We start from the raw sequence: 26,886 nt of genomic DNA on the forward strand, positions 1-26,886 counted from the left end.
GAAGCTCTTTTTTGTTTTTTACCTGAACCTGTGACGTACGTCTCCCGATCACATGATCACTACCTTGCACTATATCTTTGCATTGTGCGATGATGTTAACGAGGCCGGAAGAAGCGCATAATCTCTGTGCGTGAAACCGCCGGCAGTCGCCTCTGAGCGCCCCACCCCATGCCCGTCTGATGGAATACTTCTGAGAGGAGCTGGACGTATTGAACCCGAGCGGTGAGTGCAGGATTACCTTTTCTGTTTACCATATTGCATATCCTCATAAATCTCTATATACATAAAAATTAAAAAGTTATAGGGGTCAAAAATGAAATTTTTATGCATGCCAATTTTGTTTAAAAAAGTTTGCATTTTTTTAAACAGTACAATAATAGAAAAACTATATGACTTGGGTATCATTTTAATTCCTTTCACCTCGAGAATAAAGATAATGTATTGTATTATTTTTACCAGAAAGTGTGCTGCTTAAAAACCAAGCCCCCCCAAAAGTAGCAAAATTGCAGTTTTCTTTTAAATTTCCGCAACCAAATAATATTTTTTGGTTGCACAGTATATTTTATGGTTAATTGAAGGATGTTATTACAAAGTTAAACTGTTCACGCAAAAACAAGCCCTCATATGGGTCTTTAGGTGAAAAAATTGAAGAGTTATGGATTTTAAAAGGAGAGGAGGAAAAAAAAACTTAAATGCAAAAATGAAAATTGGCTAAGTCCTTAACCTCTTAAGGACCCATGATGTACACGTACGTCATGAGTCCACTCCTGATCATAGCGGGTCGGGCCCGGCCTCTAACAATGGCGGGGACCCGTGGGTAATAGCGCGCGGCATTGATCGCGGTGCCATGCACTATTAAACCTTTAGTGAAAGTGAAAGCATGCCGGTTAGCTCAGGAAGCTGTTCGGGATAGCCGCGGCGAAATCCCGAACAGCTTACAAGACAGCCGGAGTATCCCCACCTGCCTCCTCACTGTCCGATCGCCGAATGGCTGCTCAGTGCCTGAGATCCAGGCATAAGCAGTCAAGCAACAGAATCATCGATCAGTGGTTTCTTATGAGAAACCACTGATCAATGTAAAAGATAAGTGTGTGCAGTGTTATAGGTCCCTATGGGAGCTATAACACTGCAAAAAAAAGTGAAAAAAAAAAGTGAATAAAGATCATTTAACTTTAAACGTTTGAATAACCCCCCTTTTCCCTTAAAAAAAACAAAACAGTGTAAATAAAAATAAACATATATGGTATCGGCGTGTGCGGAAATGTCTGAATTATAAAAATATATCATTAATTAAACCGCTCAGTCAATGGCGTACGAGCATAAGAATTCCAAAGTCCAAAATAGTTCATTTTTGGTCACTTTTTATATCATGAAAAAATATAAAATAAAAGCGATCAATAAGTCCTATCAATGCAAAAGTGGTACCACTAAAAACTTCAGATCACTGCACAAAAAATTAGCCCTCATATCACCCCATATGCGGAAAAATAAAAAAGTTATAGGGGTCAGAAGATGACAATTTTAAACGTATTAATTCTCCTGCATGTAGTTATGATTTTTTCCAGAAGTACGACAAAATCAAACCTATATAAGTAGGGTATCATTTTAATCATATGAACCTACAGAATAAAGATAAGGTGTCATTTTTACCGAAAAATGTAGTACGTAGAAACGGAAGTCCCCAAAAATTACAAAACAGCGTTTGTTTGTTTTTCAATTAAGTCTCACAATCATTTTCTTTCCGTTTCACGGTAGATTTTTGGGTAAAATGGCTGACGTCTTTACAAAGTAGAATTGGTGGCGCAAAAAATAAGCCATCATATAGATTTTTAGGTGCACAATTGAAAGAGTTATGATTTTTTTAAAGGTAAGGAGGAAAAAACGAAAATGCAAAAACGGAAAAACCCTGGGTCCTTAAGGGGTTAAAGGGATACACTGGTGAAATACAATTTTTTTTTTAATCAACTGGTACCAGAAAGTTAAACAGATTTGTAAATTACTTCTATTTAAACACCCTAATCCTTCCAGTACTTATCAGCTGCTGTATGCTACAGAGGAAGTTGTGTAGTTTTTTCCAGTATGACCACAGTGCTCTCTGCTGAAACCTCTGTCTGTGTCAGGAACTGTCCTGAGCAATAGAAAATCCCTATAGCAAAACTTTCATACTCTGGACAGTTCCTGACATGGACATAGGTTTTAGCAGAGAGCACTGTGGTAAGACTGAGAAGAAATACAAAAAGAAAAGAACTTCCTCTGGAGCATAAAGCAGCTGATAAGTACTGGAAGGGTTAAGATTTTTAAATAGAAGTAATTTACAAATCTGTTTAGCTTTCTAGTACCAGTTGATTTAAAAAAAATTGTTATCCACCGAAGTACCGCTTAAAGGCCAAAATGGGCCCCGTCCTTAAGAGGTTAAAGTGTACTTGTGGTTAACAAAAACTTTTGCTATAATGTAGCTAGTACCATTATATGTATATTTGTAATATATATTGGTTAAACAATGTGTATATTTTTGGGTGAAAAAAATGCTATCCCTGCAGCTATTTCCTGTTTTGTCTCTATGAGGAGTCCAAATACAGGAAGTGAGGAGAGGACAAGCAGGGCTCTGTGCAGGCTCCTGGCTTGTCAATAATCCTGCTCTGTGAGCCGGAAGCATGTCAAAGAGCCTCACTGCTTGTCCTCAGTGCACAGAGCCTTGCTTGTCCTCAGTGTACAGAGCCCTGCTTGTCCTCACTGCACAGAGCCCTGCTTGTCCTCAGTGTTCAGAGCCCTGCTTCTCAGTGCAGAGCCCTGCTTCTCCCCGGTGCAGAACCCTGCTTACCCTGAGTGTACAGAGCCCTGCTTGTCTTCAGTGCACAGAGACCTGCTTGTCCTCAGTGTACAGAGCCCTGCTTGTCCTCAGTGTACAGAGCCCTGCTTGTCCTCAGTGTACAGAGCCCCACTTGTCCTTATTACACAGAGCCATGTTTGCCCTTAGTACTAAGAGCACTGCTTGTCCTCAGTGGACAAAGCCCTACTTATCCTTAGTGCACAGAGCCCTGATTGGCCTTTACTGCACATAACCCTGCTTGTCCTCAGTGCATAGAGCCCCACTTGTCCTCAGTACACAAAGCCCCACTTGTCCTCAGTACACAGAGCCCTGCTTGTCCTCAGTGTACATAACCCGGCTTGTCCTCAGTGTACAGAGCCCTGCTTGTCCTCAGTGTACAGAGCCCTGTTTTTCCTCAGTGTACAGAGCCATGCTTGTCCTCAGTGTACAGAGTCCTGTTTGCCATCAGTGTACAGAGCCCAGCTTGTCCTCAGTGTGCAGAGCCCTGTTTGTCCTCAGTGTACAGAGCCCTGCTTTTCCTCAGTGTACAGAGCCCTGCTTGTCCTCAGTGTACAGAGCCTTGCTTGTCCTCAGTGTACAGAGCCCTGCTTGTCCTCAGTGTACAGAGTCCTGTTTGCCATCAGTGTACAGAGCCCTGCTTGTCCTCAGTGTGCAGAGCCCTGTTTGTCCTCAGTGTACAGAGCCCTGCTTTTCCTCAGTGTACAGAGCCCTGCTTGTCCTCAGTGTACAGAGCCCTGCTTGTTCTCAGTGTACAGAGCCCTGCTTGTCCTCAGTGTACAGATCCTGTTTGTTCTCAGTGCACAGAGCCCTGCTTGTCCGCCCTCACTTCCCTTATTTGGACTCCTCACAGAGAATCACACATAAAAGCTGTAGGGACAAATTTATACACCTGTTTTAACCGAAGATAGAAAGAAAATGCTTGGATGTATAGGGAGAGGTATAAGCAGTAGAAAGAGAGAAGTGCTCGTGCCGCTGTACAGAACACTGGTAAGACCTCACTTGAAGTATTGTGTTCAGTACTGAAGGCCGTATCTCCAGAAGGATGTAGATACTCTACAGAGAGTAGAGAGAAGAGCTACAAAACTAGTGCATGGATTGCAGGATAAAACTTAAAGGACCTTAACATGCATAGCTTGGAAGAAAGAAAAGACAGAGGGGATATGATAGAGACATTTAAATACATAAAGGGAATCAGCATGGGAAAGAAGGAGAGCATATTTAAAAGAAGAAAAATTACCACAAGAGGACATAGTTTTAAATTAGAGGGGCAAAGGTTTACGCAGTAATATCAGGAAGTATTACTTTATTGAGAGAGTAGTGGATGCATGGAATAGCCTTCCTGCAGAAGTGGTCGCTGCAAATACAGTGAAGGAGTTTGAACATGCATGGGATAAGCATAAGGCTATCCTTCATATAAGATAGGGCCAGGGACTATTCATGGGATTCAGATTATTGGGCAGACTACATGGGCCAAATGGTTCTTATTTGCTGATACATTCTATGTATCAAAGTTTCTAATGTATATTACAAATATTCACATAATGGTATTATCCATCCTCTGCTTTCTTATCACTGAGTCAGTTACTAACCCATTTACATATATCCTCCTCTAGTCCCAGCATTGTCATTTTACTAACTAATAATTTTGTACTAACTAATATTGTACTAACCTTTTGTGCGGCACAGTATAAAACACCTTAGAAAAGTCCAGATATACAACATCCACAGCTTCACCCTGATGCAATCTATAACTGACCTCCCCATAGAAGCTGATCAGTCTGATAGGACCGATTCTGCATACATCCATGGTGGTGCTGTTTTAGAAGGTTATTTTCAAGATGTTCCTGAATAGCACCCCTTTACCTGTACGCCCTGAGCCCGGTCCCGGTGTGAAAAACGGGGTCACGCCGTCACCCCGCATCACACCGGGTCGGTCTCGGCTGCTAACGATAGCCGGGACCCTGGGCTAACAGTGTGCGGCACCGACCATTGTGCCACGCGCTGTTAACCCATCAGACGCGGCGATCAAAGTTGATCGCCACATCTGAAAACAAAAGTAAACGCTTCCCGGCAGTTCAGTCGTAAAATCGCGATGTTCCGATCAGCTGGGACGCAGGCGGAAGTCTCCTTACCTCTCTCCGCGTCGTCCGATCGGGGTTTGATCGCTTCAAGCCTGAGCTATGGCTTTGCAGGGATCAGCATAAGAGATCAGTGTGCAGTGTTATAGCCCCCTATGGGAGCTATAACACTGCGAAAAAAAAAGTTAACAAAGGTCATTTAACCCCTTCCCTAAAAAAAGTTTGAATCACCCCTTTCTCCCATAAAAAAAACTGTGTAAGTAAAATAAAAATTAACATATATGGTATCGCCAAGTGCGTAAATATCCGAACTATAAAATTATATCATTAATTAAACCGCACGGTCAATGGCGTATGCGCAAAAAAATTCCAAAGTCCAAAAAAGGGTATTTTTGGTCACTTGTTATATCATAAAAAAATGAATAAAAAGCGATCAGAAAGTCTGTTCAACATAAAAATGGTACAGATAAAAACTTAACAACACAGCGCAAAAAATTAGCCCTCATACCGGCCAGTACATGGAAAAATAAAAAAGTTACAGGGGTCAGAAGATGACAATTTTAAACGTATAAATTTTCCTGCATGTAGTTATGATTTTTTTCAGATGCATGACAAAATCAAACCTATATAATAGGGTATCATTTTAACCATATGGACCTACAGAATAAAAATAAGGTGTAGTTTTGAACAAAAAATGCACTGCGTAGAAACGGAAGCCCCCAAAAATTACAAAATGAAATTTTTTCTTCAATTTTGTCACACAATGATTTTTTTTTCTGTTTTGCCATGGATTTTTGGGTAAAATGACTAATGTCACTGCAAAGTAGAATTGGTGGCGCAAAAAATAAGCCATCATATAGATTTTTAGGTGCAAAATTGAAAGTGTTATCATTTTTAGAAGGTGATGAGGAAAAAAGGAAAATGCAAAAACGGAAAAACGCTGAGTCCTTAAGGGGTTAATTATGACCATGACTAAGGGCCTGACCTGGGCCGGGACTGTATTGGCTGTTATCTCTTTTTGAGGGTTCCATGTTTTTATGACATAGTAATAAAGGACCTTGAACTGCATTGAACTGAGCTGGACCCTTCTGTTTATTCTGTGTCTGCAAAGGAGCCAAAGGTGCATGCAGAAATTCATAGCAACCGGTCCTACAATTGTAGCCCAGGGCCATTCATTATAGATCTGCAGTACCGTTGCCAAATACTGTGCACATCTTAATTTAGAACAAACAAAAAAAAACCTGCTAAGTGCAGTATAATTTTCTTTGATGTTAAAAGGTCCCCAATTACACCATTAAAGCTTATTATCAAAGGACAAAGTATTCTCTCTGGCCCTTTACCTTTTTAACAAACAATATAAAAGATCAATGTGGGGTTTATATATTGTATTTGTATTCCATGCATTAAATGACAAACACATTATGGTTTATTTAATTTTGGATTTGTTTGTCATATCAGATAGTAGCAAGTAAGTGGAAATGCTTAAAAGTCATACCAAACCAATCTATTTATACTGTATTCAGCAAAGAGAAATAATATATAATTTACTTACCGAAGATCCTCCTATTCTTACTTTCCAAAATTATTTTTCAACTGAATCTACAGATTTTACCCTCATTGAGATGCAGAACTAAAGTTTAAATAGTTTTTTTAAACAAATCTCAGTAAAAATGTTTTAACCTGACTTAAAATATTCCGATGGCTCAACATCAGAACCCCAAAGAATGACCTTCAAACCTCACATTGCATAAAAGTAATTTTTTAATGTTCCATTTGAGAAAGTTGATCCTACGAATTTTGCTCTAAAAATCTGCAATAAATGGGAAGGTACTACTGCAGAAAAAATGAAAATAGCCGTCATTGTGCCAGATGTTTTTGGAGATTTGTTCACTGGTCGCAGAATGCACGTCCTTAAGGAAAATAGCACCGATCTGACATCAGGATTCAGTTGGTTCCTCTTGTTTACCTGCTTATTTTTCTTCTTTAAGTCTCATATAACAACCATAATATTAGCCTGTTGTGCTTTAACTTTGTGTATTTATATAACCATCTGTAGTCCATATTGTTTTTAAACTCAAATTGTAGCCCATTAACAGGACAACTGTGAAGGAGTTTTTTCTTTTGGTGTTTTCCCATTTCCACTCATTTCAGCAGGTACTCTCCTATCTTGTTCTTCTGGCCTACACCATTTGTGGTTTTTGAAACTTTAGTCTTTAGTATTATACTTTTAGTTACATACAAATCAGGTGTGATCCTGATTATAGGACCCCAAAAAATGTGTCAGATTGTGGGGGCTCCAGTGGTGGGGCTCCATGTGATCTTAAGAATGGGGTCCAAATACTGCTGCTCCATTCATTGTCTATAGAGATTTTGGAAATAGCTGAAGCTATGACCAAATGTTTAGTGAGAAGACAGTCTTTTGGCATACATCTAGAAGCTAGAAAGTGTAACAATGACAGTCACACCCAGGCACTTGTGACTGAGTGACCTAAAGTGCTCTCTGCTACATAAATCACCAATAGTATAAATGTTCTATGGTAGGTGGGGGCCCTTTCAGCTTTTGTACTGTGACTCAGGAACAACAGGTTACACTTCTTTATAGATGTCTATGAGGGTGTTATAGAATATGTCCAGAACCTTTTCAGAAGTGTACTCACAATGTAGGTGTCACAATTCGGCTTACAGGTAGTGGATCCTCTGTGTCAGCGAGGGATAGGCGTGGACCGTGCTGGTGGACCGGTTCTAAGAGGCTACTGGTGTTCATCAGAGCCCGCCGCAAAGCGGGATGGTCTTGCTGCGGCAGTAGCAACCAGGTCGTATCCACTAGCAACGGCTCAACCTCGCTGACTGCTGAAGAGGCGTGGGACAGAAGGACTAGGCAGAGGCAAGGTCAGACGTAGCAGAAGGTCGGGGCAGGCGGCAAGGTTCGTAGTCAAGATGGATAGCAGGAGTTCAGGTAACACAGGCTTTAGACAACACTAAACGCTTTCACTGGCACAAGGCAACAAGATCCGGCAAGGGAGTGCAGGGGAAGTGATGTGATATAGCCAGGGAGCAGGTGGAAGCCAATTAAGCTAATTGGGCCAGGCACCAATCATTGGTGCACTGGCCCTTTAAGTCTCAGAGAGCTGGCGCGCGCGCGCCCTAGAGAGCGGAGCCGCGCGCGCCAGCACATGACAGCAGGGGACCGGGACGGGTAAGTGACTTGGGATGCGATTCGCGAGCGGGCGCGTCCCGCTGTGCGAATCGCATCCCCAACGGCCATATCAGTGCAGCGCTCCCGGTCAGCGGGACCGACCGGGGCGCTGCAGGGAGAGAGACGCCGTGAGCGCTCCGGGGAGGAGCAGGGACCTGGAGCGCTCGGCGTAACAGTAGGCACCATTTGTAATTGGAAGAAAGCTTAATAAGAAATAAGTTATTTAATTAAAAAGATATGCTTTTGAAGAGTCTGATAAGTTCTTCCATTGTCATTGATGGAAAAAAATATGACTGGTAATAGAAAATAATCCCTTTTATGGAAATGTACATGTAATGCATTTGTTTCTGGTTAATTTAACCTTTATATACACCCAAAATTATTAAAAGAGTTTAGTGGTGAGCTAGCAAAACCGTTAACAGATTTATTTAACCAATCAATGATAACAGAAGCAGTCCCGGAAGATTGGAAATTAGCAAATGTTGTGCCCATTCACAAGAAAGGTAGTAGGGAGGAATCAAGACATTATAGGCCAGTAAGTCTGACATCAATAGTGGGGAAATTAATGGAAACCCTACTAAAGGATAGGATTGTGGAACATCTAAAATCCCATGGATTGCAAGATGAAAAACAACAGGGGTTTACTTCAGGGAGATCATGTCAAACAAATCTAATTGATTTTTTTTGACTGGGTGACTAAAATAATAGATGGCGGAGGGGCAGTAGACATCACATATCTAGATTTTAGTAAGGCTTTTGACACTGTCCCACATAGAAGACTTATCAATAAACTGTAGTCATTGAGCTTGGGCTCCAATATTGTTGAGTGGATTAGGCAGTGGCTGAGTAACAGATAACAGAGGGTTGTAGTCAATGGAGAATATTCAGAGCACGGTCTTGTCACCAGTGAGGACCTCAGAGATCTGTACTGGGATCAATATTGTTTAATATCTTCATTAGTGATATCACAGAAGATCTCGATGGTAAGGTATGTCTTTTTGCTGATGACACAAAGATATGTAACAGGGTTGATGTTCCTGGTGGGATACGCCAAATAAAAAAGGATTAAGGCAAACTAGAAGAATGGTCAGAACTCTGGCAACTAAAATTTAATGTGGATAAGTGCAAGATAATGGACCTGGGGCGTAAAAATCCTCAGGCATAATATAGATTATTTAACACAGCCCTGACCTCAGTATCTTAGAAGAGGGATTTAGGAGTAATTATTTCAGAAGACTTAAAGGTAGGAAGACAATGTAATAGACCAGCAGGCAACGCTAGCAGAATGCTTGGATGTATAGGGAGAGGTATAAGTAGTAGAAAGAGAGAAGTGCTCATGCCGCTGTACAGAACACTGGGGAGACCTCATTTGGAGTATTGTGCGCAGTACTGGAGGCCGTATCTCCAGAAGGATATAGATACTCTAGAGAGAGTTCAAAGAAGAGCTACTAAATTAAAACATGGATTGCAGGATAAAACTTACCAGGAAAGGTTAAAGGACCTTAACATGTATAGCTTGGACGAAAGAAGAGACAGAGGGGATATGATAGAGACTTTTAAATACATAAAGGGAATCAACACAGTAAAGGACGAGAGCATATTTAAAAGAAGAAAAACTACCACAAGAGGACATAGTTTTAAATTAGAGGGGCGAAGGTTTAACCCCTTAAGGACGCAGGACGTAAATGTACGTCCTGGTGAGGTGGTACTTAACGCACCAGGACGTACATTTACGTCCTGTGCATAACCGCGGGCATCGGAGCGATGCCCGTGTCATGCGCGGCTGATTCCGGCTGCTGATCGCAGCCAGGGACCCGCCGGCAATGGCCCACGCCCGCGATCTCGCGGGCGTCTGCCATTAACCCCTCAGGTGCCGGGATCAATACAGATCCCGGCATCTGCGGCAGTGCGCGATTTGAATGAATGATCGGATCGCCCGCAGCGCTGCTGCGGGGATCCGATCATTCATAACGCCGCACGGAGGTCCCCTCTCCTTCCTCCGTCCGGCTCCCGGCGTCTCCTGCTCTGGTCTGTGATCGAGCAGACCAGAGCAGAAGATCACCGAAAACACTGATCTGTTCTATGTCCTATACATAGAACAGATCAGTATTAGCAATCATGGTATTGCTATGAATAGTCCCCTATGGGGACTATTCAAGTGTAAAAAAATATGTAAAAAAAATGTAAAAGTAAAAGTAAAAAAAAAGTGAAAAATCCCCTCCCCCAATAAAAAAGTAAAACGTCCGTTTTTTCCTATTTTACCCCCAAAAAGCGTAAAAAAATGTTTTTTAGACATGTTTGGTATCACCGCGTGCGTAAATGTCCGAACTATTAAAATAAAATGTTAATGATCCCGTGCGGTGAACGGCGTGAACGAAAAAAAAGTACAAAATTTCTACTTTTTTAATACATTTTATTAAAAAAAAATTATAAAAAATGTATAAAAAGTTTTTTATATGCAAATGTGGTATAAAAAAAGTAAAGATCATGGCGCAAAAAATGAGCCCCCATACCGCTGCTTATACGGAAAAATAAAAAAGTTAGAGGTCATCAAAATAAAGGGATTATAAACGTGCTAATTTGGTTAAAAAGTTTGTGATTTTTTTTTAAGCGCAACAATAATATAAAAGTATGTAATAATGGGTATCATTTTAATTGTATTGACCCTCAGAATAAAGAACACACGTCATTTTTACCATAAATTGTACGGCGGGAAAACAAAACCTTCCAAAATTAGCAAAATTGCGTTTTTCGTTTTAATTTCCCCACAAAAATAGTGTTTTATTGTTGCGCCATACATTTTATGATATAATGAGTGATTTCATTACAAAGGACAACTGGTCGCGCAAAAAACAAGTCCTCATACTAGTCTGTGGATGAAAATTTAAAAGAGTTATGATTTTTGGAAGGCGAGGAGGAAAAAATGAAAATGTAAAAATTAAATTGTCCTTAACCTCCCTGGCGGTATGATTCTGTCTGGAAATTTGTACCAAAAGCGGTACAATTTTTTTAACTGAATTTCACATCTCCCTTTGTCCATTTCACATCTCCCCTGTCACATTCCCCCTCCCTTGTCACATTCCCCCTCTCCCTTATCACATCCCCCGAAACATTCTCCCCCCTCCTTGTCACATTCTCCCCCCTCCTTGTCACATTCTCCCCCTTGTAACATTCTTCCCCCTTGTCACATTCCCCCCCTTGTCACATTCTCCCCCTTCATGTTACATTCCCCTCCCCCTGTCACATCCCCCCTTGTCACATCCCCCCTTCATGTCACATTCCCCTCCCCCCCTGTCACCCCCCCCCTGTCACATTCCCCCCCTGTCACATTCCCCCCCCCTGTCACATTTCCCCCCCCCTGTCACATTTCCCCCCTTCATGTCACTTTTCCCCCCCCCTTGTCACATCCCCCCTCCTGTCACATCCCCTCCTTTGTCACATTCATCCCCCCCCCCTTGTCACCTTGTCCTGCAGCAAATACACTGGGTTTGCCGGGCAGATTTCAAACCTAGTGTATTTGCTGCAGAACAAGCCCTTTCCCCTTCAGCCAATCACAGGCTTTACACCACTGCGGCCTGTGATTGGCTGAAAAGTGAAAGGTCCTAGAAGATGAATAGTGAAGAGAGGACACCCCGGGCTGCACGGAGGGGAACGGCATCTTCAGGGACCGGGACTAGGTGAGCAAAAGTTTTTTTTCTTTTACTACTTCTTTCTTTTACACTTAGCTCAGTGTTTTTCTAACAGGGGGCCTCCAGCTGTTGTGAAACTACTACTCCCAGCATGCCCGGACAGCCTTTGGCTGTTCGGGCATGCTGAGAGTTGTAGTTTTGCAACAGCTGGAGGCCCCCTGGTAGGGAAACACTGACTTTTAGTATTTTTCTTTACCTGCTCTGGCCGGCCCCCGCAACGGGAGCCAACCAGAGCAGGTAATCGCATGTTTTCCCGGGGGCCGCATCGCTATATTGCATTGCTTTTGCGATATATCGTGCAGCCCGGCCGGGAACTCTGTAATTCTACCCCGAGCGTGACTCGGGGTTACCGATCCTGGCAGGGAAAATTAACCCCGAGTCACGCTCGGGATTACCGCTCAGGAGGTTAAGGCCAAAATGGGGTTAAAAGTAATATCAGGAAGTATTATTTTACTGAGAGAGTAGTGGATGCATGGAATAGCCTTCCTGCAAAAGTGGTCGCTGCAAATACAGTGAAGGAGTTTAAACATGCATGGGATAAGCATAAGGCTATCCTTCATATAAGATAGGACCAGGGACTATTCATAGTATTCAGATTATTGGGCAGACTAGATGGGCCAAATGGTTTTTATCTGCCGACACATTCTAAATAGAAAATGATGCATGACTTAAAATATTCATTTGGAAAATCCATTTAAAATCACATCTGCAACTCACAAAATCATTTGTATATTTTTTACATTGTTTATGATGCAGTTGGACAGCAACTGGAAGAATAAAAACTATAGTAGTGAAAGGTCAATAGAGAAGGTTGAAGGACCAATGAAGACTTGAGGATCTTGAAGATGCAAGAAACTAGATTCACGTGCTTGTTTTAATTTTTAATGTTATAAACATTTTTTGCATTTTTTTTTTATTCAAAATGCAAGAGGTCAACAAAACTACAGTGATGGAGTTTGTGCTTTTGGGATTTTCCAGTTTTCATTCATTTCAGAACGTTATTTTTTGTGTTGTGCTTTTGGCATATATTATTTGTGTTCTTGGAAACATAACTATCTTTGTGTTAGTGAGAGTCGAGACTTCTCTTCATTCCCCTATGTACTTTTTTATCAGCATTTTTTCTGTTTTGGAAATCATGTTTGTTTCTGTAACAGTTCCAAAATTATTGGCTATCCTTATTCAGACCAAGAAGACCATCTCGTTTTTTGGTTGCTTTATTCAGCTGTATGTCTTATGTGGCTTAGGAGAGGCAGAATGCTTCCTTATTTCTTTTATGGTCTTTGATCGATATGTAGCTATAAACAATCCATTACGTTATGTCTCTATAATGAACAGTCGCCTCTGTTATACATTGGCTGCCCTGCCGTGGTTTTTTGGTTTTACTATATCCTTATTCCCTATTGTTGAGACTTATCTTTTAGACTTCTGTGGACCAAACAAGATCAACCACTTTTTCTGTGACCTAGCACCAGTGCAGAGTTTGGGATGTTCAGACCCATTTAGAAGCAATATGACTACAATTGTGGCCGCTTCTTTTGCAATAGTTCTACCTTTTCTTGCAATAGTGGGGTTCTACATTCACATAATATATACTGTACTGAAGATTGACAGCAGAGATGGTAAAACAAAAGCCTTCTCAACGTGCTCCTCCCACCTTATTGTAGCATCTATGTTTTATGGCTCAGGTATTACTGTCTACGTGAAGCCTAAAGGTACTCACTATGACAAGTTCCTTGCTCTCATATTCACTGTGGTTACACCACTTTTAAATCCATTTATTTATACTCTAAGAAATAGAGAGGTAAAAAATGCATTCATAAAAGTTATCAGTAATATAATACAATCTTAATGTTAAAGCGGCTTTCTGGTTTATGCAACATACTTTTAAATATAGTATATAGTAGTATAGCTATGTGTGTCATTAAGAAGTGGGGTGGGAGGGGGTGGGCGGGTAAGGCTAGGAGGGAGAGGAGAGAGTGATTTTTTTTGTCTTTTAAAATTTTCGTATGGTAAATTTGTAGTATGGCCGATAAATGTGGTAAAAAATGTGCTATATTTGATGCGATTCATAGACATTTGCCAGCTATTGTTGCCCTTGTTGAGACCCATACACTGAGAAAAAGATGGACATCTCAGGAATATTATTCAAGGTACTCTAATTACTCAATAGGTGCATTTGTGTATGTTCACCAAAATACTCCGTTTATAGTCTCCCTGGAAAAGGTAGATAGATATGGGAGATTTGTTTTTCTTTATGGTAAAAGGTGTGACAGGGCAGTAATCCTGGCATTTGCCTACATCCCCCCCCCCCCCCCCCATTTAAGTCAGACGTATTACTCTGTTTTGTGAGGGAAAAGCATATGAGGGTCTATGGGTTATGGGAGATATGAATGGTACTATGAACCCCAGTATGGAAAAAATGAGTAAAAACAAAAAAGGGATTGGTGAGGACTCTCCTCTCTCTAGATTTTGTAGGGAAGTGGGCTGGAAGGAGGCATGGCAGAGTTTTAATCCAGTTTTAATCCAGTTTTTCTGTTTTAGTACGTCATATGAAGCCGCCTCTAGAATTCATTTGTGCTTATGTGAAAGTGACTCCTCAAAGTATATAAAAAATATAGCATATCAAGCAAAGTCTATAACAAATCATTCTCCCTTGATGATGGAGCTGACTGAACCGGATAATAGGGGAAAACGCACACATTTTAAATTACCGTATTTATCGGCGTATAACATGCACTTTTTAGGCTAAAATTTTTAGCCTAAAGTCTGTGTGCCTGTTATACGCCGATACACCCCCAGGAAAGGCAGGGGGAGAGAGGCCGTCGCTGCCCGCTTCTCTCCCCCTGCCTTTCCTGGGGTCTAGAGCGCTGCTGTCGGCCCTTTTCACCCCCTGGTTATCGGCGCCGCTGCCCGTTCTGTCCCCCTGACTCCTGCCAGGGAGAGAGAAGCGGCGCCGACAGCCAGGGGGAGAGAAGGGGCAGCGGCACCCATTGCCGGCGCCGCTGCCCCGTTGCCTCCCCCCATCCCTGGTGGCATAATTACCTGAGTCCAGTCCGCGCTGCTCCGCTGCTCCAGGCCTCCGTCATGCGTCCCCCGCGTCATTGCTATGCGCTGAACGGCGCGGGGCATGACGTCAGTGCGCCGCGCATAGCAACGACGCTGGGGACGCACGACGGAGGCCTGGAGCAGCGCGGACCGGACTCAGGTAATTATGCCACCGGGGATGGGGGGAGACAACGGGGCAGCGGCGCCGGCAATGGGTGCCCCTTCTCTCCCCCTGGCTGTCGGCGCCGCTTCTCTCCCCCTGGCTATCGGCGCCGGCACCGATAGTCAGGGGGACAGAACGGGCAGCGGCGCCGATAACCAGGGGGTGAGAAGGGCCGACAGCAGCGCTCTAGACCCCAGGAAAGGCAAGGGGAGAGAAGCGGGCAGCGACGGCCTCTCTCCCCCTGCCTTTCCTGGGGGTATATCGGGGTATACACGCGCACACACGCACCCTCATTTTTTCATGGATATTTGGGTAAAAAACTTTTTTTACCCAAATATCCGTGGTAAAATGAGGGTGCGTGTTATAGGCCGGTGCGTGGTATACCCCGATAAATACGGTAAACCCCCATTGGATAAATCTAGTTGGGGACAAAGAATGGTTTATTAAAGAACAAGAAACCTTCTGGGAAATAAATATAAACTCAACCAACTATTAACCCCTTGGGGATGAAGCTCATTTTATCCTTAAGGACCAGACCATTTTTTGCAAATCTGACCACTGTCATTTTAAGCATTAATAACTCTGGGATGCTTTAACTTATGAATTTGATTCCAAGATAGTTTTTTCGTGACATATTCTACTTATGGTTAGTGTTAGTAGTAAACTTTTGCCGATACTTTCTTTTTGAAAAAATCCAAAATCCATGAAAAATTTTAACATTCAGCATTTTTCTAACTTTGAAGCTCTCTGCTTGTAAGGAAAATGTACATTTCTAATAAATTATATACTGTATTGATTCACATATACATTATGTCTACTTTATGTTGGCATCATAAAGTTGACGTTTTTACTTTTTGAAGACATTAGAGGGCTTCAAAGTTTCGCAGCAATTTTTCCATTTTTCACGAAAATTTGAAAATCTGAATTTTTTAGGGACCAGTTCCGTTTTTTAAGTGAATTTGAGGGTCTTTATGCTTGAAATACCCTATAATGGACCCCATTATGAAAACTGCACCCCTCAAAGTATTCAAAATGAAATTCTGAAATTTTGTTAACCTTTTAAGTGTTTCACAGGAATAACAGCAAGGTGGAGGAGAAAATTTAAGATCTTCATATTTTACACTAACGTTCTTATAGACCCATTTTTTTTTCCATTTTTTACAAGGGGTAAAAGGAGAAAAAGCCAACAAAATGTGTAACCTAATTTCTCTTGAGTAAGGAAATATTTCATATGTTGATGTAAAGTGCTCTGTGGATGCACTAGAGAGCTCAGAAGGGAAGGAGCAACATTGGGCTTTTGAAGAACAAATTTTACTGAAATGGTTTTTGGTGGGCATATCAGAAGAGCAAAAAAAAAAAAAAAAACACATAGCACCCTATTTGGGAAACTACACCCCTCAAGGAATGTAACAAGGGGTATAGTGAGCCTTACCACCCCACAGGTGATTGACAAATTTTCTGGGTGATTGGGTCATCAGAGATACGATCAGCCCGGAAAAGCCATAGAATTGACCAACAAATTGACCGACAAATCACGGCAATCGCCGACAAGGGGGGTCTCAGGACCGCCCTAGGCGTTGTGTCGGGATGGCTGCTAATATATATCAGCAGTGATCCCGTTCCGATCACTGCCTCGTGGGCAGCAGTGACTGGAATTCCCACGGGCGTACAGGTATGCCCTTGCTCCTTAAGTATCAGGGAGCAAGGGCGTACCTGTATGCCCTTCATCCCCAACAGGTTAAATTTGTGGGATACAATGAAGGCAGTAGTGTGGTTTCTTTCTAAACAGAAAATTTTGAGGAAAAAAAAAAGAGTTCAAAGCCACAGAAAGTAAAAAAAATTAAGAGAAGCTCAAGATAAATATGCCTCTTACCTATTAGAAAAAGCTCATCATAAAATGCAATTTCTGGGGCAGAGAATTATTTTGAAAAAGGTAAACCTAACAAATTACTAGCCCAAACTCTTAAAAACCAAAGAGAAAACAATGAAATCATTATGTTAAGGAACAGCAGAGGAGAGATAATAAGGGACAGTGAAAAGATAGAACTGGAGTTAGTTTTATTTTACTCAGTTTTAAATAGGTCAGAAGGGAGATCAAAAGATGAAGAGGTATGTATATTTTTGGATTATTTAAAATTACCAAAATTGTCAGAAATAAGTATTGCAGAACTGGAACAGGAGATCTCGATCCGGGAAATACTGGAGACTTTATCGTCAATTGACAGCAATACCACTCCTGGATCAGATGGCCGGCCTTTCCAGATTTATAGAAATTATGCTAATTTTTATTACCAAAACTGTCGGTAGTTATAAAATGAATCCTGGATATGGGGGAGCCCTGCCTAAATCAATGCAGGAAGCAAATATTACCCTTATTAGGAAACAGGATAAGGACCCGTTGGATGTGGGGTCGTACCACCCCATATCCTTATTGAATACAGATATTAAATTAATTGCCAAAGTTTTAGCAAGAAGATTAAATAAAGGGATTGAACAGATTGTGGGAGAAGAACAAGGAGGATTTATTCCAGGACGTACAGTACATTGGAATATTCAGAGAGTTTAAGAGGCTATGCAATTTTATGGATCTGGTCCCCGCTCTATCCTGTCATTGGATGCTCCAAAGGAGTTTGACAGGGTAGAGTGGGGATAGCTTTGGAGAGTCTTGGAGCACTTTGGGCTGGGTCCGAGGTTTATAAATTATGTTAAATTACTATGAAATCAACTGAAAGTGAATATTTTGATTAATGGTATTCCATCAAAAAAGTTTGAATTACGTGGGGCAACCAGGCAAGGGTGCCCCCCTATCCCCTTTGTTATATGCATCATATATTGAACTGCTGGCAGTATGGATTCGAGAGAAGGGGAATTTCGAGGGATTTGAAGTAGAGGGCTGAGTAATAAGATCCTGCTGTATGCAGATGATATTCTATGATTTGTAACTAATCCCTGGGAAAAAGTCCCCTTAATTATTAAGATGTTTGATACCTTTAGTTCAGTCTCCAGTCTAGATATAAACTGGGGTAAATCGGTGCTACTCCCATTGGATGAAGAAATAGAGACATCAGTGGAGAAACTCAAGATCCTTAACAAATCAGAAAATTTTACGTACCTGCAGGTAAAAATATCATCTAAAATTGATAGCTTTAAGAAAGATAATCTTATACCTTTTACATCTAATTTGACTCGAACAGTGGGACTTTGGAGTAGGATGCCCTTTTTGATGTCCAAGAGATCGGCAATTATTAAGATGGTCATTCTGCCCCAAGTTTTGTTCTTATTTAATGCTACACCCATAGGGATAGGACATTCTTGGTTTAGGAAAGTTGAAGTCCAACTTGGCAGGTTATTGTGGGGACGCAAACAATTAAAATGTCAGAATGTTGTGCCCCCTGGGAAAAAAAATTATTATATGTCTTGCCAATTTCTGAAATTGATTAACTGGAAGGAATCTGCAGTCCTCAATAAATAAGAGAAAGGGGCTTAACAAATAACTTTGCACTTCTCGAAATAGGAACTTTGATGGAATCTTATCAGGGGTTGGGTACCCTTTGGGAAAAATGTAATAAGATATGGTGTACACTAAGAAGTAGGAGTAAATAGATTGAATTTTGCATCACTGTGGGGGAACAGGAATTTGAAGGAATTTTTGACTTGTGAAAGTAAATATTGGGAAAAATGGAAAGTTACACGAATTTAAACACTTTAAAGAAAAATTTGGGATGAAGGATAGTGAAATGTTATATTATATACAAATTAAACACGCGGTCGCCTGCACAACAAATAAAAGCTGTTTTGCTATAAACATGTCACGTTTGTGTAAATTTTTGAACTCCTGGTTAGGAGAGGATGGTTGGAAAAATATTTTTTAAAAATTGATGAATGAAGTCTGCGGGTTGATGGATGAAACTTGGCACAATATTGGTGTTAATTTGAATAGAGTATCACTCAATATGCAGCACAAAATCACTCAGTTTAGGATGTTACATAGGGCCTATTATACCCCCATCCAAATGAGGAAATTTGGTATATGTGAATCGTCAAATTGCCTGAGGTGTGGAAGTGTGGAAGATTTTAGACATTATATGTGGGATTGTCAAGTAATATCTAATTACTGGGATCAAGTATTGAACATTCTTGAAGGTAAAATAGGAAAAAAGATTCCTCATACTATTGTGTTCGTTATTTTAGGGGACATAGAAAATAAGGGGACGATTAAGGAGTTCTTATGTAGGACTAATAAATATAAAAGAGAAATGTTTTGTTGGTTTATACAGCAATGTAGTGAAAAATTGAAGATTGGATGTGTAATCAGCATTGTTGTAATTTTTATGAAATTTATAATAAACAAAGGGGAAAAAATATTGTATTTATTCATCTATCCACCTATCTATCTAAGCAGCATAAAAATCTTCCAGAAGCACACAAAAATGGTCAAAAAGAATCCAGTTATTTATAAAACAGCAACATTTCAATCAGCTCATCCTAATCTTTCTCAAGATATAGCTTAAAGAAGATCAGGATGAGCTGATTGAAATTTTTCTGTTTTTTTTACTAATTAGTTTTTTAAATAAATCACTGGATTATTTTGATTTTTTTTGTGTGCTGTTGGAAGATTTCTATGCGGTTTAAAAAGTGGGCCCCTAACCCGGACTCCAGAACCTGCGTGCACCTACTGAAATCTTCTCTAATTGGGATGTGCTGCTTTTCTTCTTTTGCTATCTATTAGGGATGAGCAAATTGAATATGACGAATCAAAATTCATTAAGAATTTTATGAAAAATTTGCTTTGCAACGAATCTGAATATCGTCACGATTCGATGAAACAAATTGCTTCATTAAACTCCATTTAGTGCCGTCCAGGCTCCAGGGCATCTAGGGCATCTAAAATGGTGGATCCACATGTGAGGATATGGGGCAAGAAACTCTGGGAAGGCAAGAAGGTGGGTAGGCAGGATGACCCGGAATCTCATGCAGAATGCAGCTTATAAGCAGCCCCAGTCCTGTGATGTCACAGCCCTATATAATTGGCAGCCATCTTGCGGGCAGCCATTCCAGCGTTGTATTTCAGAGAGACCGTTTTATTGCAGACAGAGATAGAGCAGTGTATGTGTTGCACAGAAAAACAGCTTCACAGCAGCGATTCACCACAAGCCCAAATCACTGCATAAAAGCACTGACAGGGAAGGGAGAGAGAGAGAAAGTAAACTCTTGGGTTTACTACACAGCCACTCTGTACTGCTGCAATGTGGTGTACACAGGGCCGGCCTTTGGGGTGTGCGAGCTGTGCAGCCGCACAGGGTGCCATAGTGACAGGGGCGCCCGTCGGCCGACACAGTTCGTTTTTTTTTTAACTGGCTTGTCAGTGAGTAACTGCGACTGTCACTCACTGACCGCTGGCGCTGGGTGCCCGCAAGGACTATGACTGGGCCTCATAGTCCGGGGGGCCCGCACATTTCTATTAATTTACCTTTACCTTTTTCGAGGGTGCGGGCCGCTTAAGAATCATTGCTGGGCCGGACAGGCCAAGAGCTGATTGGAGTAGAGTCGTCATGTGCCCCGCGCAGGCACGCACATCTACTCCAATCACCTGACCTGTCACTGCCTACGTCCCAAGCGATCTCCAGCACCCTCCCACGTGCAGTGACAGGAGCAGCAGAAGCCTCATGCTGCTGCACCGATCCTCGGCAGGGTAAGTAAACTTGCAGGGGATGATGAGAGGTGCAGGGGGGTGATGAGAGATGCAGGGGGTGATGAGAGATGTAGGGGGGTATGAGAGGTGCAGGGAGGGGGTTGATGAGAGGTGCAGGGGGGGATTATGGGGGTGATGAGAGGTGCAGGGGGGTTATGGGGGTGATGAGAGGTGCAGGGGGGTTATGGGGGTGATGAGAGGTTCAGGGGGGGATGAGAGGTGCAGGGGGTGATGAGAGGTGCAGGGGGGTTATGGTGGTGAAGAGAGGTGCAGGGGGGTTATGAGAGGTGCAAGGGGGGTGATGAGAGGTGCAGGGGGGTTATGGGGGTAATGAGAGGTGCAGGGGGGTTATGAGAGGTGCAGGGGGGTGATGAGAGGTGCAGGGGGGTGATGAGAGGTGCAGGGGGGTTATGAGATGTGCAGGGGTGTTATGAGAGGTGCTGGGGGGGGTGAGAGGTGCAGGGAGGGTGATGAGAGGTGTAGGGGAGGCTATGGGGGTGATGAGAGGTGCAGGGGGGTGATGAGAGGTGCAGAGAGGTGCAGGGGGGTGGTGAGAGGTGCAGGGGGTTATGAGAGGTGCAGGGGGGTGATGAGAGGTGCAGGGGGGGTTATGGGGGTGATGAGAGGTGCAGGGGGGTGATGAGAGGTGCAGGGGGGGTGAGAAGTGCAGGGGGGGTGGTGAGAGGTGCAGGGGGAGTGATGAGAAGTGTAGGGGGGTGATGAGAGGTGCAGGGGAGGGGGTGATGAGAGGTGCAGGGGGGTGATGAAAGATACAGGGGTTGATGAGAGGTCCAGGGGGGTTATGGAGGGGATAAGAGGTGCAGGGGTGTTATGGGGGTGATGAGGAGAGGGGGTTATAGTAGTGATGAGGAGAGGTGTGGGGGGGGGAGTTATAGTAATTATGAGGAGAGGTTTGGCGGGGTTTTGGGGGTGATGAGGACACAGAGGATAAGAGGGGGTGTATATGTGTATATGATGTTTATGCATGTATGTCAGAATTATATTCAGCAAAGGAATAGAGAGGGCGCAACCTAGCGCATTACCACTTAAAAATACAAGGGTGAACAGAGGTAAATACAATGCTCCCCCAGGATGTTACACTCGCCAAGTGCAACAATGGAAAAAGGCTTGTGTGAAAGTGTGTCGGCAGCCGGTCCACCTCAGGACAGATAAACAAAAAGCCAAGGAGCCTCCAAGGGAGCGGTGGACATCCACAGGCGCTGGACACACTCGTGGGGTAGAATACACTTTAATCACCCATCATGAAACGCGTTTCACAGATCATATGCTTCATCAGGCATACTCAGGTGAGTACAGGCATGCTATATATAGGGAGCTGGGTGGTTAACCTTCCAGTTGAGCCCATGAGGGATTAACCCCCAGGGCTCCACTGGAGGGGAACCACCCAGTATACAAAGATACACATATATAAAAGGAAGAGGGGGTTCACATATGAGCAATGTATATAAAAAAGACCATATATAAAAATTTTTTTTTTTTACATATTATATAAACTTATATGTTAGTATATAAAGGAATGCAGGGGTTGTGGAGCACCCAGCCATCTGACCACTATATTGAAGGGAGTAGGGCATTATACTGAAACCATAATATGTAAATGGAGAATCGACTGGTAGAGAGAAGATGATAAATGAGTGAGTATGGAAAAAATAATAAATAAACACAGAATTTTTTTTTTAAATAAATATAAATATAAAAATAAAAATAATAATAAATATAAATAAATATAAAAATAAAAAAAATATATAAAAATAAAAAATATTTAAAAAAATAAAAAATATTATAATTTTTTTGTACAATAAATAAAATTAAATGAAAAATAGCCACATGTCCTCACTAATATTGACTTTGTCTATGTGACCCGATTGTCTCCGGGGTGGACTCCATACTCTATCCTTTGCCTGTATATGTCGATGGTTTTCTACAAAAGATTGTACAGAAATTGGACAATTGTCTATGTGATGCAAACGAGTTTTTGGATCGCATAGACAAAGTTAATATTAGTGAGGACATGTGGCTATGTACGCTGGATATTAAGAGCGGTCAAAGAATAATTGTACAAGGATGCTTCCCTAGACAATTCTAAAATTCAATTTGTGATGGATCTTCTGGAGCTTATCCTAACTAAAAATTATTTTAGATTTGGAGAAGATTTTTTCTTACAATTACAAGGCGTTTCAATGGGGTCCCCAGTGGCCCCATCGTTTGCCAATATTTTTATGTCCATGTTTGAAGACAAATTTGTATACTCCATCCCGCAGAGTGAACACGTCGCCACATGGGTCAGATGGGTGCAGGAATGATCGTGGGGGTCCTGCCACTGGGGGGACCCCACGATCAGACATCTTATCCCCTATCCTTGGATGGGGGATAAGATGTCTAGGGGCAGAGTACCCCATTAACCTTCGCCCCACCCGTTACCTGGCAACTACAATCTTCCTACACATTCAATTGTTGCACTTCTCACAAACTATACTTAGGAGTAAACCTTTCTTTCCCACATGCCTCTCTTACGAGCCACTGCTATCTGATTTGGCCTCTGAATCCTGCAGACTCTTTAAAATGGAACCCTCATGGGTGGGTAGTTGCTAGCGTTAAGATGCTCCTTTTGCCAAAGATGTTGTATCTCTTTAGGACCCTCCCCATCTCGCTTTTGTATTCCTTCTTCGCGAAGCCAGCCATGCCCCCTTTGTGATAGACCACGACCCTTTTTCTGCTTTTCACAGTGCAATGTCGGGTTTGTCGGATTTTCCTGGCACACACTGTCACACACTGGCGCAGACTGGCACAGACATGTCTTCAGTGTGCAGAGCCCTGCTTGTCCTCAGTGTACAGAGCCCTGCTTGTCCTCAGTGCACAGAGCCCTGCTTGTCCTCAGTGTACAGAGTCCTGCTTGTTCTCAGTGTACAGAGCCCTTCTTGTCCTCAGTGTACAGATCCTTGGTTGTCCTCAGTGTACAGAGCCCTGCTTGTCCTCAGTGTACAGAGCCCTTCTTGTCCTCAGTGTACAGAGCCCTGCTTGTCCTCAGTGTACAGAGCCCTGCTTGTCCTCGGTACACAGAGCCCCGCTTGTCCTCAGTGTACAGAGCCCTGCTTGTCCTCAGTGTACAGAGCCCTGCTTGTCCACCCTCACTTCCTGTATTTGGTCTCCTCACAGACACACAAAGGCAATAGCTGTAGGAACAAAAATATACAATTTTTTTTAACCAATGTATACTACAAATATACATATAATGGTATTATATGCATTATATACAAAGTTTTTGTTAACAACAGGTACACTTTACGTGCTCTTAGTGTTATACACAAATTTAAAGGTTATTGCTAAGTTCCAGGTTTGGTTAACACTTTGGCTTAGAACTAAATTTTTCGAATTGTTTGAAAAATTTGCTCAACTCTAGCCATGAACCCTAAAGGTTGAAAGGAAAGTTTGAAGTATGCAGCACAAAGCTTAGAAAAGTCAAATGCTTATTGGTACAACTTATTATGATATTTATACAGAAAACAAAAAACATTGTCGGATACGTACATTGGCAATGGAAAATATAACATGCCGCAAATCGCTACTTTTTATATTAAAGGGATTTTTGATGGACCCAATAACAGGCTCCAGCTCCATGGAAGGCGTTCAAGGTCCTTTATTATGATGCCACAAAAATATTGTACACTCACAAACAGGTAGCAAGTGATGCACTTTTGGCGTAAGCTTTTATTTATGACAATGGCTAAGGGCCGAACCTATGCTGGGAACACATTGGCTGTTTTTCTGTTTTTAAGTGTATCATGCTGATTTGTTCTTATAAAAAGGACCTTGATTTTCATTCCTTGGAGCCAAAGTCAAGCTCAACCCATGCAGAAATTGGGGGGGAAAAAAAAAAAAAGAACAGGGTGAGCTGGCTTCTTTACAGAATTTCTACTCCATTCATTTTATATCTACAGTATTGTAATGCTGCCAAATATTTGATGTTTGATGTTGCAAGGTCCCCAATTACACCATTAAAGTACATTATCAAAGGACAAAGTATTCCCTTTTGCCCTTATTACCTTTTCAACAAAGGATATAAAAGAGGAATGTGTGATTTACATATACTGTATTTGTATTCTGTGCATTAAGATGACAAATCTATTACAGATTATTTATTTTGGGGATTTCTTTGCTCATATCAGATAGTAACACATAAGTGGAAATTCTTAAAAGTCATAACAAACCAACCTACCCATACTGTTCTCAGCAAAGAAGACCAATACATCATTTACTAACCGAAGATCCTATTCTTACCTTCCAAAATGAACTGAAGCTCTCCATATGTTACCCTCATTGAGATTCAGAACTTAAGTTTAATTTTTTAAAATCAAATCCTAGTAAAGATTTTTAACCTGACTTAAAATATCCCGATGGCTCAACATCAGAACCTCGAAGAATGACCTTCAAACCTTACGCCGCATGAAAGTAATCTTCTAATGTTCCATTTAGGAAAGTTGATCCCATGAATTTCGCTCTAAAAATCTAAGACAAAGTACAGTGTAAATGCTATTAAATGGCAAGTTACACCTGCAGAAAAAGCAAATTAACCATTGTGGTGCCAGATGTTTCTGTTGATTTTTTTTAACTCATCCAAAATGTATATGCTTAAGGTAAAAAGCGCCGCTCTGACGTCAGAATTCAGTTGGTTCCTCTTTTTTACCTGCCTGATTTTTGTCTTTTATAAATGTCAACATAATGTAAGAAACATAACATTAACCTGTTGCGTTATATCTTTGTGTATTTATATTTCTTTCTGTATTTCATTTTTTTAACTCAAAATGCAGCATTTTAATGAAACAACTGTGAGTTCATTTTTTCTTGTGGGGTTTTCCCACTTCCACTCATTTCAGAAGGTACTCTTTTGTGTTGTTCTTCTGGCCTACATCATTTGTGTTTTTGGAAACTTTACCATTATTCTTTTAGTTACGTCCGAGCCTTCTCTTCATTCTCCAATGTACTTCTTCATCAGTATATTTACTGTTTTAGATATAATGATAGTCTCAGTGACAATTCCAAAATTGCTAGTGATTCTTATTCAGACTAAAAAGACCATCTCCTTCTTTGGTTGCTTTGTCCAAATGTATGCCTTTAATGCCCTTGGAGAAACAGAGTGCTTTCTTCTAGCGTTAATGGTGTTTGATCGATATCTAGCCATTAATAATCCATTACGTTATTCGGCTGTAATGAACAGTCGACTCTGTCGTAGACTGGCTGCCTTGCCATGGTTTCTTGGTTTTATTACCTCTTTCTTTCCCACAATTTTTACTTTTTCAATGGACTTCTGTGGACCCAATGAGGTTGACCATTTCTTCTGCGACTTTGCACCACTGCAAAGTCTAGCTTGTTCAGACCCATTTATTAGTAATTTGACAACCAGTTTGGCAGCTGTTGTTGCAACTGTTTTACCCTTTTTTGTTGTATTAGGGCTCTACATTCACATCATATACACTGTGTTGAAAATTGACAAAACCGGGAGTAAAACAAAAGCTTTTTCAACTTGCTCGTCCCATCTCATTGTAGCATCCCTGGCTTATGGGTCGGCTATTGTTGTGTATGTCAGGCCTAAAGGCAGTCACTATAACAAGTTCCTTGCCCTCACGTACACGGTGGTTACACCCATTTTAAACCCCTTTATTTATACTTTTAGAAATAGAGAGATAAAGAAGGCATTGAGAAAAGTAACTAACCAAGCCATCATGCTATGTCATTGTTAACAAGATACACCAGTGCATTTGATAACTGAAATGGCACTTTAAAACAGTTCACTATATCTGCTTATATTTTTGTATTTTTTATTTAAAACTTACCTGTCAAATCACATAAAAAATCATGCTTATATGTGTCTCTTTATCCATTCATGCTGCAGTCTGACAGGTTAGGAGTGAGCACATAGGAGTACTAGTCCCACCCACTTCCTGGACTTTGTGCTGCAGCTGGACATAATGGGGACATGACATGGGGACCTCTAGTGGTCTTTTTATAAGCCATGATTTCTATAAAATGGAGATAAACTTTTTTATAATGTAGATTAGAAAGGTTAATGTTTTGCCAAGATGTACAACATATAAATTCTACGCAGTGCACTTTTCGTTAAAAAATAACAAATGACCAAAATCAGTATGTTTAAAATTGTCATCTACTGACCCTC

The 26,886-nt window shown here is 41.5% G+C and overlaps 2 protein-coding genes across 2 annotated transcripts; both read left to right on the forward strand.

Annotated features, from left to right (window-relative positions):
- Positions 1-12,715: 12,715 nt before the first annotated feature.
- Positions 12,716-13,642, forward strand: LOC130294924 (olfactory receptor 49-like). Its single transcript, XM_056545076.1, has one exon. The coding sequence runs from the start codon at positions 12,716-12,718 to the stop codon at positions 13,640-13,642; it is 927 nt and encodes a 308-aa protein (XP_056401051.1).
- Positions 13,643-17,978: 4,336 nt separating this feature from the next.
- Positions 17,979-26,452, forward strand: LOC130294925 (olfactory receptor 10A2-like). Its single transcript, XM_056545077.1, has 2 exons — positions 17,979-18,119; positions 25,589-26,452. The coding sequence occupies exons 1-2, from the start codon at positions 17,979-17,981 to the stop codon at positions 26,450-26,452; spliced, it is 1,005 nt and encodes a 334-aa protein (XP_056401052.1).
- Positions 26,453-26,886: the final 434 nt, after the last annotated feature.

The sequence above is a fragment of the Hyla sarda genome, chromosome 11 (assembly GCF_029499605.1).
Source record: "Hyla sarda isolate aHylSar1 chromosome 11, aHylSar1.hap1, whole genome shotgun sequence".
Classification (NCBI taxonomy): Eukaryota; Metazoa; Chordata; class Amphibia; order Anura; family Hylidae; genus Hyla; species Hyla sarda.

Coding starts and splice junctions, on each gene's coding strand:
- LOC130294925 (XM_056545077.1), top strand. CDS start 17,979: ATGTTTGATACCTTTAGTTCAGTCTCCAGTCTAGATATAAACTGGGGT. Junction 18,120..25,588: donor AAAATTTTACGTACCTGCAG/GTAAAAATATCA, acceptor CACTCATTTCAG/AAGGTACTCTTTTGTGTTGT.
- LOC130294924 (XM_056545076.1), top strand. CDS start 12,716: ATGCAAGAGGTCAACAAAACTACAGTGATGGAGTTTGTGCTTTTGGGA.